General features: G+C 46.3%; 1 protein-coding gene across 1 annotated transcript in view; it reads right to left on the bottom strand.

Annotated features, from left to right (window-relative positions):
* tmem67 (transmembrane protein 67) overlaps nt 1-12129 on the bottom strand; it is a 292510-nt gene that overhangs the window by 218486 nt on the left and 61895 nt on the right. The window contains exons 5-6 of the mRNA XM_078541238.1: nt 7640-7714; nt 3974-4036 (exon numbers count right to left, since the gene is read on the bottom strand). Of these exons, the coding sequence (XP_078397364.1) occupies nt 3974-4036; nt 7640-7714 (138 nt within the window). The remainder of the gene's footprint in view (nt 1-3973; nt 4037-7639; nt 7715-12129) is intronic.

Below are 12129 nucleotides of genomic sequence, written 5' to 3'. Positions count from 1 at the left end.
CCCCGCCAACTGGAAGCTCCCCTCCCAGCATTTTAGCACCCTGACATCGACATGTTTCGCAGTTCCAGCTGCCTAGGTGCAGACCCTTGACTTTCAACCCCATTCTATACTCTGGGTGTCAGTGTCACACATGCTGCTGATGCAGAACACATCCTAGCTCAACCCTCTCAGGGTGAACTAGGCATGGGAAATCTCTGCTGTCACACCCAGTGAGGGATATATGCCGTGAGGGATTCAATGATGTTACTATACTCAGAGTTGGCAGGGGTGTAGGGGGGGTGCTATGGTTTTGGGGAAAGGGTGATGGCTACATTAAGTGATATGAGGCAACATCGTACTCACTCTTCCTGAGCGCAAGAGATTATTGAACCTTTTGTGGCACTGGAGCCATGTGCGCCACACCACATCATGGGAGCTGACACTCTCGTCCACCTCTTCCCAAGCACGTTTGGTCAGGTAGGAGGGGCCTCCGCCCCCCCGTTCCTTAGAAGAAGGACCTCCCGCCGTGCTGCCACCTCCTCCAGGAAGGCAGCTAGGCACTCGTCTGAAAAACGAGGGGCACACTGTCTCGCTGGCTTACCCTCCGGCCTGGCCTGCCCTGATGGCTTACCCTCTGGCCTGGCCTGCCCCGATGGCTTACCCTCTGGCCTGGCCTGCCCCGATGGCCTACCCTCCAGACTTGCGTCACCAACATTGCCCCTCTGCTGAACCCTTCTCCCAGCCATTATGAGGAGCCTTTCAAAGGCTGCCAGGCCTTCATTTAAACAGGCCATCGGGTCGCCATTGGACTCAACGGTCTGAGCGCGCCCGCCGCTGCCCGCCCACTCCTGTTATGAACGGGAGTTGTGAACTAAGCTGGGCGGGCCTTAATTGGCCCACCTGCGTAAAATGGTGGTGCGGACCCAGTCATGGGCGGCGATCAGGTACACGCCCGCGCCTGACCAGCATGCCCGAATGGGGAAAATTCTCCCCTATATTAAAATACTCCTTCATCCACAACTATACCTTTATAGATTTATACAGATGTGTAAGGATAACACAAATTACAAAAGCTATCTTATACTCTAATGTACACAGTAAGTACCCAGTCCATGTAAACCTATGGCACCCTCTGGTCAGACACACCACACTCTGAAACCAAGTAACAGATGCCACCTCAAATGGATGCTTTGGGTCTTTCCTCAACTCCCTACAGATGCTTGTCACACTATGAACCAACCAGTCTCACTGAATTCCGTCCTTCACAAGAGGGTTTCCAATCTCCACTCTCCAAGACCTCGCCTTGGAATCTTCTCCTAAACAGACGTTTTCTCTCAAATACCTTCCACAAGCATTCACTTCCAGGGTTTCGAACTCTCCTTTTGATGTTCCTCTTCCCTGGGTCACCACATGCATTCAAGCTGTCTTCCATGCGCTCTCTCTCATCAACTCAGCTGTAACAGTACACCACTGCTTTACATGCCCATTGCAAAGAATTACAGAACTTCAGCTGTCTCTTTAAACCTTCTTGCTTCTTGCAAGCTGTTCTCACTTTAAATCTGAAGCTTGGAGCCTTTCTCTCTGCCCCAAACTCTTAACTTCACTCAACAGGACCTTTTCCCAGGTTCCTGAACTTCCTTTTGACTACAAGGTCTCCTTTGGACTTTCCCTTCTTCCACTCTCCTGGATTTTTGGGTTTTTTCTTCGCTTGGGACAATTTTGTTCTTTTGGAAAATCTGCAGTTCCCTCTCCCAGTGTCCAGCCTCTTTGGGGTCCTGGCTTCAACTGAATTTAAAACTGTAGTTTCTTTAGTTCTGTTTGTATGTCTTTGGGAGGAACCTGCCCATCTGCCCCCCTCCCCCCTCCATTGCTAGGCAACAGCTCTATTCTTTTTATTCTTGAGTGTTTACATTTACTTTATAAGGGCCGTAAACGTCTCATTAGAAATGCAAGCAGCCTTTTAAAGTGAAACTAAAACTCCATTTGACCTTTCTTAAACCACAGATACAGAAATACAGGCCAAACTTAAATTTTAAGGCTAAAACTCATTCCTAACACCTACAAATACCAATATAACTTACTTAAATTATCTCTACTTTCTAATAACTGTTACTGACATTTGTATGACACAATATATTTTATGACTTTTTTTGCTATTTTAACCAACTTATTTTAAACTTAATGCCTCAGTTAAAATAACAAACTGAAGAATGTTATATCAAGCAATCTGTAACTCTTACATTGCAAATTAGTTACTACTTCATCAGAATTTATTTTGAGGGTGTCCATACGAACATACAAGTTAGGACCAGAAGTTGGATACTCGACCCTTCGAGCCTGCTCCGCCATTCAATAAGATCTTGGCTGATCTGACTGTAACCTCCCATCTACCCCCAGTAACCCTTCAACCCTTTGTTTATCAAGCATCTATCTAGCTCTGCCTTGAAAACATTCAAAGACTCTGTTTGCACTGCCTTTTGAGGAAGGGAATTCCAAAGGCTCACTACCCTCTGAGAGAAAAAAATTCTTCTCATCTCTGTCTTAAATGGGTGACCCCCCTTTTTTTTAAACAGTGACTCCTAGTTCTAGACTCTCCCACAAGAGGAAACATCCTCTCCACACCCACCCTGGCAAGACCCCTCAGAATCTTATGTGTTTCAATCAAGTCACCTCTTACTCTTCTAAATTCCAGTGGATACAAGCCTAGCCAGTCCATCTCAATTACTTCTGTAACAAAAGTTTAAAGATTTCAAAAGCTTGATTATGATTATGTTGAAATCAAAAGCTTTGATATTTAAACAAGGCAATTAAGAGAGTGGACTTGGGGTTGGGGAGAGGAAATTTCCAGGGGAGGGCCCTGTATGTCCTGCTAAAATTAATAGTAAGATATATTTTAATTTTTTTCATCAAATTTCCTGCCTGACAGCCAGCCTGATTGACTGGCAGGTTGCCTGTCGGGTGGGAGAGTCTATGGCACAAGACCATAGTGTGGGGCGGAGTGGAGTGAGGAAGAGATTGCAGAGGGTAGTTAGAGGGAGATGATGGTGGAGTGGGTTGGTCGGGGGCAGAGAAGATCAAAGTTGGGCTCTTCATATTGAGGTTGAGTATTGCTGATGAAGCTCGAGAGAGAGATAAGGGAGGAGGTCTTGGGGGGTTTGGGGAAGTGTGTGGGGGTCAGGAGGTTGGGGGTCATTGGAGACCGTGAGGGCATGGAAAAGTTGACGATTGCCGGGGCATCAGAGATTGTGGAGTTTGGGGGGGGAGCGTGCCAGAGATCCTGAGTTGGAGATTCCAGGAGGGTGGGAAGATTTGGAGATTGCAGGGGTAGGGTGCATCAAATCGCTGGGGTGGGTGAGGTCATAAATAATTCAGGATGGGTGTCGGAAATCACCTAGTGAGTCTGAAATTGCGGGAACTGGGAGTGTTAGAGATTTCAGAAGCTGGGAGGCGTCAGAGATCACAAGAGTGGTGAGAGTCAGAGGTTACAGGGGTGGTGGAAATCAGAATTCACAGGGACAGGGGGATCAGAGATTGCAGGGGAAGTCTGAGATTGCTGATGTTTGGAAGTCGATTAAGGGGGTGCAGGGAGTCAGGAGTTCCCTGTGGTTGGTTGGGGGGTTGGGCCGATCAGTAGGTCTGTAATCAGGCAAACTTTTGGCCTTGGAAGAAATGCTTGTTGGCCTCAAGCAGTGTGGTAAATGCACATAACTTGTGGATCAGGCCCTTTCTGCCTTCTTTCAGCTGCTGGATTTCCTGCGGGCCCTCCGAAACTCAGCCTCCATGATTAATAATAAAAATCCTGTCAAAGTGGTGGCACACACCCTCCTTAAAAGCTTTTACTGACTGTCCCATCTCCTGAGAGAAGATTCCTTGCCTGCCTACCAACCCGCATCCTTTAAAATCAGAAGTGGACGGATTGGAATTGGGCTTGAGATTTAAAAAAATTTTTACTTCCCGAGTTAATATCTGCTTAAAAGGTTTTACTAAAACTTACCAAACATGCAATAGCTGATGCTTTTAAATGGCTGGCAAACCAAGCAGACGACACCATTAAATTCTGTAAAGATGAGGTGGTAGTCTTAGTAGCAGTGTTTCTGAATTGTCTAAGGCTGTTTCAATATTTTTACATAAAGTTCTTAAATCAGATTTTACACTACACCTAAACAAAAGAATGCAAACAATGACATTCTTTATAGATTTGTAGCTATTAGATGTTACAATTTTTCATGCTGAAGTTGTTAACAGGAAAATATTCCTTGATAAAGAAAGAATTAAAGTAGCAGCAGAGCACAAATTTTAAACTTTTGCAGAATCACAGAATTGTTACAGTGCAGAATGAGGTCATTCAGCCCATCGCAACAGCACCAGCTCTCTGAATGAGCAATTCACTTAGTGCCATTCTCCTGCCTTCTCCCTGTAACTCTGTATATTTTTCCTTTTCAAATAGCTGTCATATTCCCTTTTGAATGTTTTGATTAAACCTGCTTCCACCATACTCTCAGGCAGTGCATCCCAGACCTTAACCACTCGCTCCAGCAAGAAGTTTTTTTTATATTGCTTTTGCTTCTTTTGCCAATTACTTTAAATCTGTGCCCTCTCATTGTTGATCCTTTCAAGAGTAGGAACAGTTTTCCCTATCCTTTGTCTAGTCCCCTCATGATTTTGAATAGCTCTATCACCAGTCCTAACTTCTCCTCATCCCTGAAAACATTCTCATGAGTCTTTTCTGCGCTTTCTTCAAAGTCCTTCCTAAAGTGTGGTGCCCAAAACTGAATGCAATACCCCAGCTAAGGCCAAACTAGTGTCTTATACAAGTTCAACATAACCTCCTTGCTCTTGTACTCTTTGCCCTATTAATAAAGCTAGGATACTGTACACTCTAGTAACTTCACTCTTGACTTGTCCTGCCATCTTTGATGACCTTCAGCAATCTCACTGTGAGAAAATCAAGGTAGCATTGTTCTCTTTGCTAGTGTTGAAAAGCAGTTCAAGAGGTGGGCTCCATCAGAGCCATCAGCAATTCTAACAAGTACTAAATATTAAACTAATATAGAAAAAAAACACCAGTATTCATATGGGAATAAAAGTAATTAGGCGTTTTCACACAAGCAATATTCCCCAATACGTGTCGTTGTCAGTAGAAAATCTATTCCACCAGAACTCTACCTACTTTGTATCATGGTATCTAGATGGTAAAGACCAGCAGGATCAGAAGTAGCTTTCTTACATAGTCAGAGATTTTATTTAAGTATTAATTTTATGGCGAGAACATGTCTGTGTCGGTGTACAGGACTACAGATGTAAATCACATCCATGTGAAATTGATGTCCAAATTTGTGGGGCAGCAGCTAACATATGGAAACTAACTGAAAAGACAATAAGATTTTCTATTTTAGCCATAACTTAACTAATTTCCTCCATTCATTTTTCCTGTTGGTATTTTAGTTCTCACGAGCATTTGTGCCAATCGTACAATTTTTTTGCACTATTACTGCCACTAATGAGTTTTCCATAATCTCCTAAATATATGGTATTTGTTAGAGTAGAAGGACCAAAAAGCTCACGCTAGCAGGTCAGGCTGCAAAAAGGTGCTCTGTGCCTAATCACTGGTACCTGCATAGTCACTTTTGCAGATAGAGGATGGCTACATGTGACTCCAGGCCCACAGCAATATGGTTGACTCTGAAATGGCGTAAGAAGTCACTAAGTTCAAGGGCAATTAGGGATGGGCAACAAATACTGATTTTTCCAGCGATGCCCACATTGCACGAAAGAATAAAGAAAAAAAAATGTGAATCTCTGACTAACCATATATCTTTTCTTTAAAGCAATATGGGATGCTTTCAGCAGTACTGCATGAAAGAAGGGATATCATGCTGATCAATAACCAGTGCACAGAATGTCCATACCTATCATGTTGCCACCAAACGAATCTACTGAGCCTGTATACCTGGCTGTCAATGATTGTGCAGAACATGTGTGGAATATTTGCATATTCTGAGTAATTAAAGAACCAGATGCAGAGTCATGCCAGCTGCTGCAAGGCCACATAGAAATATTATGACATAGAAGAGCCACAACCTTGAACCAATCACACCTGTGCTGGCTCTCTTAAAAATTTTGCTACCCTCTCATCATACCTTTTTACTTTAAAAATTTTTTTTTATCAACTTCACTTTCGCACTGTCCTTGATGCAGCATTCTATATTCTGATAACTTTCTCTGAAAAATAATCCCCTAACCTAGTCCTTTGTTCTTTCAGTAATGATGTTAAACTGATATCCTCTGGTTACTGATTCACTGCCCTGTGGAAGTAGTTTTTATCTCTATACCCCATAAAAGAAAGACTTTAATTTATAATAGTAGCTTTTGCAACCTTGGAATGTCCTAAAGCACATTACAGGCAATGAATTACTTTTGAAGTGCAGTCACTGTTGTAATGGGAAGCACGGCAGTCAATTTGCACACAGCAAACTCCCAAAAACAGCAATTTAAAAGAGACCAGATAATCTGTTTTAGTCACGTTGATTGCAAAATATTGGCCAGAACACTGAGGATAACTCCTCTTCTCTTCATCGAAGTTGTGCATGGGATCTTTTACATCCACCTGCGAGAGCAGATGGGTTCTCAGTTTAACATCCCACATGAAAATTGGAATCTCTGACAGTGCAGCACTCTCTCAATGCTGCAATGAAGTGCCAGCCTAGATTTTTTTGTTTCAGGTTTTTGGAGTGGGCCTTGAACCCACAACCTTCTTGACTCAGAGGTGGGAGCTCTATCAACTGATCCATGGCTAACACCAAAGGAAAATTTGGAAACCGTTAATTGTTATTATCTTTATTCGATCTCCTGCTAACGCTCTCTGCTCTGCTGAGACAAACCCAATTTCTTTGGTCATTCCGAATATTCAAAACTTCTCATCTGTAATATTAACTTAGTAAATTTCTTCCATATCCTACCTTAGAGCTTGACACTGTTACTTAGAAAGGTGCTCAAATTTGGGCACTATCAGGGAAAAAATTGGATAAGGTCCATTTTCGGGCATGGAGATTGCAATGTGCTATTAACTCACGCCTGGTTCTGCGCAGTTGCTGCTTATAGTTACTACAACACAGTTCTGATGAAAGAAGTCGACGGACCTTCTGCTGGGCTATCAAACTTTCCATCTCACCCACGATAACCATGCAGCAGGCGAGACCAGAAAATCCCAGCTGTTAACTCTGTTTATCTCTCTACAGATGCAGCCATACCTGCTGAATGTCTCCAGCATTTCCTATTTTTCTTTCATATTTCTAGCATCCGCAATACTTTGCTTTAGTACTACAAGCTGGCTGCATTGTAGAGAAGCTACAGACTATCTGAAAAAATGCACAGCCAATACTCATAAAAATACATAATTCATAAATTCTACAGTTATTTTCATTGAAGAAAGATCTTTCTTAATACGAAATTTATAAAATTGTCATTGCTGATATTTCATGCACAGAAAAATACACTCATACGTTCTGAATTCCATCTATACCAACAATATTTACTTTGGAGTTATTCCTAAAATATATAACATACATAACGATAAAACTGCAATAATTTTAAAGAAGCTGGGCCTAGATTAAGTATTCAGCTGCCTTAGGCACCATATATTAAGCCTCATTATACTTACTTTTGCATAGATAATATTTGTAACAACTGAGATGGTCAAGGTCTCCGGATAATCAAAAAAGCATAATCCTCCTGTCTAGAAACAAACAAAAGCAGTGGTGTTAATAGTTCAGTTTATTGTAGGTTCATTCAGGTTTGTTCCTTAGCTGAGCGTATTATTCTAAATATTCATATGCTGAATTAAATATTCCAATGGGACCAAAAATAAAATAGATTTCATGTGCTTTTACTCTTGTGTGCGCTTTTTCCATGGCAGACAGGCATTCATGCGCCTGCGACGCCATCACCTCACCGCTTCAACACATCGGGCACCATGTTTAAAGTCCAGCCACGCACACACATCTCAGTGCTGCCAGCCTACGACTGCTGCACAGAAGATGCCCACAAAAGGCTAAAAGACTGCAGCCCCCAGCCTCCATCGTGCCTTGCAATCTGAGGAGTGCAGCGGTCCTGATGCTCCCGAGCCTGCCTTTGCAACTCCAGCAACTGTGACATGACCGAGTCCAAAGGTTCATCATCTGACTTGGACTCATCAAATTTCTGGCTTCCAGCAGTCATCTGAGTAGTGGACACCTGGGAAGTCCCTGCCACTGCCTGTTATGGAGCAGACAGTGCGATCTGCTCACCAGATTGTGATCCCAAGGCTATTCTAAAGCTAGGTCCCACCGAGGTTGGTGTCTCTGTGCTGGTGGTGGGTGTGGGTGAGCGCTGTGATGGGTCTTCAATGAGGGTTTCAGCAGATTCCTCTTCTGAGGTGTCTTTGGAGCTTGAGTTGAGGACCTGGGTCATGGACTGCCTCGGCTGTTTCCCAGATCTGCCTGCGAAAGCAAGGGGAGATAATTAGTGCATGGCAGTGGCCTGTGAAACGGGACACATAACTGACAGCATGGTTGTCTGATGGACGTTGCACTGCTGTACCCTCACTTGGTAGAGCACCGCTCACCTCACCGTCAGCACAGGACCGGTCTAGATTGTCTCTGGTCAGCTGGATGGCTCTGTTTTCAAAGTCAGTGAGGACCATGATTTCAGGCATTCCTCCACTGGTCTGTGACCTCTCCCTTTTGTTGTGTGCCAGCTTGTTCTGCACGAATAGAGATGGAGAAAATGTAAGCAGGACACCTGCCAGGCCAGATGATAAGTATGCCTGGCATGTGTGGGTTCTGAGTGGTCCCATGGACGGGATGAGGACAATGATGTGTGTATGAGAGAGTGAATGGCGATGTTCCTTGAACTGACAGTGAGTGAGATCCCTGTGAATGTGTAATGGGTTTGTGAGTGTAAGAGTTGAGAGTGTGAGAAGTGTGACTTCCCTGGTGGAATGGAGGAAATCATTCATCCTCTTGCGGCACTGGATGGTTGTCCTCTCTTGAAAGACATTGGCACTGACCACAGCTGCTACCGCCTCCCAGGCCTGGTTGGTAACACTGCTGCCCGTCCTGCTGCCAGAGCGGGGGTTGAGAATATTGCGGCGGCCCTCCACTGCATCCAAAAGGCATGCCTCAACTCAAGCTCCAAAGACACCACAGAAGAGGAATCTGCTGAAACCCTCATTGAAGACCCATCACAGCACTCACCCACGCCCTCCACCAGAACAGAGACGCACACCTTGGTGGGACCTAGCTTTAGAATAGCCTTGAGATCACAATCTGCTGAGCATATCGCACTCTCTGCTCCACAGCAGGCAGCGGCAGGAACTATCCAGGTGTCCACCACTCAGAGGATTGCTGGAAGCAACAAATTTGATGTGTCCGAGTCAGATGATGAATCTCTGGACTCGGTCATGTCACAGTTGCTGGAGTTGCAAAGGCAAGCTCGGGAACATCAGGACGGGATGTCCGCTGCACTCCTCAGATTGCAAGGCACGATGGAGGAGTCCATCTGCCTTCAGGCTGAGATGATAGCACTGGCATGCCAACGTACCCAAGTCAACACTGGTAGGATGGCGGCCGCCATGGAGACCTTAGTCCAGGTCATCATTCCTGCACTGCTGTGCGGACTCAACTCGGTCACTGATTCTACAGTTGGCCTCCAACAATGTGTATGCGAGAGGGCTGCGGGGCAGCTCGATCTCAATCCAGCTACCCCTTCTCTTCAAGGAGAGGCTTGAGGCCCTAGGGTACCCATAGGGATGAGGATCAGCGGGTGCACACCCTGGGGCCATCCACCCAGTTGACTCCAGGAGTGTCCGGCCCATCCAAATCCTCTCTTCCTGTAACCTCAGCATCCCCAGCTCCACAGGCCGAGGAGGGTCCGACTGCCACACAACAGGACCCCGGGAAGCAGGCTGCGGCCCTCCAGATCTCAGCCCTTCAGAGGATACCAGCCAAGGTCATCGCAGACATCACATCGCAGTCAGCTGGTTGCCTCCGCCTCCGCTGTGGATGTCCGCGGAGCAACAATACATAGCAGCAGGGTTAGGAAAGTTAAAAATATGTAGCTGCACAGCCTGGGCATGGGTGTTAATCACTTGTACATACTGTTCACTATTGTCAATAAACTCCCAAGAATGTCTCCCTGCCTATGGCTCCTTGTTTTGATGAGCAGTGTTCTTGACACTCAATTGTGAAACCTTCCTGCACAAGTTGAAGGCAGGTCTCTCGGTCTAGGGCCCCTTCCCTGTGCTTTGTGCAGCCTTCAGACCAAAGTGATGGTCCGGCTTCACACTCCCTGGACACATTAGTGATGTCTGGACCTCAGTGGTGCTCGTCACTGCTGCCAGAATGTAGTGGGCAGGAATCACAGAGTTCTCTCATTCTCTCTGTGTGCTCTCAGCACCTTTAAGGTGGGGCTGGCCCCCATCCCATCAGCATCTGTGACCAGTGACGCTGTGTTCCTGAAGGGGTCAGGCGCTGAAGGTGAACAAAGGATCAGGTGCTGCTCAAGTTTCATGGCTGTGTCTCTGTGATAAGACCCTGATCACAGAGTTCAAGCAAGCTGTTCTCGGCCAGTCAGCAGTGAGACATTCTTAGAAGCTATGTGAAGATATATGGAGTGTCCTCACTGCACGTCATCATCATCATCCTGCAATCGAGCGACTATTAGGGCCTCCACTACGTCTCCATGCAGGAGCATTCTCACAGGGGGTATGCACGCTGCCATAAGCCAGGCTGGAGTCAAATGTTCACAGATGCAACATGAGGATCTATGGGGCCTCCTCACTGCATGTCGTCATCATCCTCCACAAACCTAGCAGCTATGCGGGCCTCCCGAGAGCACCTGCCTCGTCTGTCCAGTGTGAGGGCCTCATCCCCATCATTGCCACCTTTGAGGACCTCCTCAACCTCATCCCCATTGGCATCCTCCTCATCAGAGGAAATGTGTGGCTCCTCCATCTCCTCATCAGCCAGCTCATCTCCACGTTGGAGTGCTAGGTTGTAAAGGACGCAGCAGACGATGACGATGCGTGACACCCTCTACGGACTGTATTGCAGGGCTCCACTGGCCCAGGCACCGGAACCTCATCTTCAGCATCCCAATGGTCTGTTCCACCAAATTGCGAGCTGCAGCATGAACCTCGTTATACTGTTGCTCTGCTGCAGTCTGAGGCCGCCACATGGGTGTCATCAGCCATGGCCTCTGCGGGTAACCCTTGTCCCCAAGGAGCCATCCCTGTAGCTTCTGTGGATTCCAGGTATCTGTGACTGACTTAAGATGTAGGTGTCATGCACACTACCTGGATACCGTGCGCACACCTGCAGGATGCGTTTCTGGTGGTTGCACACCAGCTGCACATTCAGTGGTTGATGTAGTCCACCGTGTGTTGGGACGGAGATCTGAGCACCACATGAGTGCAGTCGATGGCATGGTGCACCTATGGGAAACCCGAGATCTGGGCAAATCCAATCACTCGTGCACCCTGGCTGTCCTGGTCCTGGGCAAAATGCACAAAGTTGTGTGCCCTTGTGAAGATGGCATCCATGATCTCATGGATGCATTTGTGAGTGGAGGCTTGTGATATCCCACAGAGGTCATCTGTGGAGCTCTGAAAGGTGCCGGTGGCATAGAAATTGAGTACTGCTGTCACTGTCACACCACTAGCAGTGGATGCCCTCCATGTCACCTCAACCACAGGTCTGCGCTTGCCACCCACCCCCGCAATGTGCCTCAAGCTTGAAGTCCCAACAGGCAACTCTGGAGAGCGCTGCGCAATGTTACTGGGTACTCAGCTTCGAGTTCCCCTTAAAGTGCAGCCTGCCAAGAGCACGCCTTTCATATATTTTTTTAATTTATTCATTCATGGGATGTGGGCTTCACTGGCTAGGCCAGCATTTATTGCCCGTCCCTAGTTGCCCTTGATAATGTGGTGGTGAGCTGCCTTCACTGTTGCAGTCCATTTGGTGTAGGTACACCCACAGTGCTATTAGGAAGGGATGCTGTTGCGAAACACTTCGGCATGCTTTCCCGCCAATGTAGGTGGGGGTGGGGGGGGCGTGATTCCGGTGGACAGGCCTAGTAATGATATGCACATGTATTGTAATGAGGCTCCCGATG

This window comes from Cetorhinus maximus, chromosome 4 (genome assembly GCF_964194155.1).
Source record: "Cetorhinus maximus chromosome 4, sCetMax3.hap1.1, whole genome shotgun sequence".
Lineage (NCBI taxonomy): Eukaryota > Metazoa > Chordata > Chondrichthyes > Lamniformes > Cetorhinidae > Cetorhinus > Cetorhinus maximus.
The sequence above is the reverse complement of the archived record's forward strand: the minus strand, read 5'-3'. Positions and strand labels throughout refer to the sequence as shown.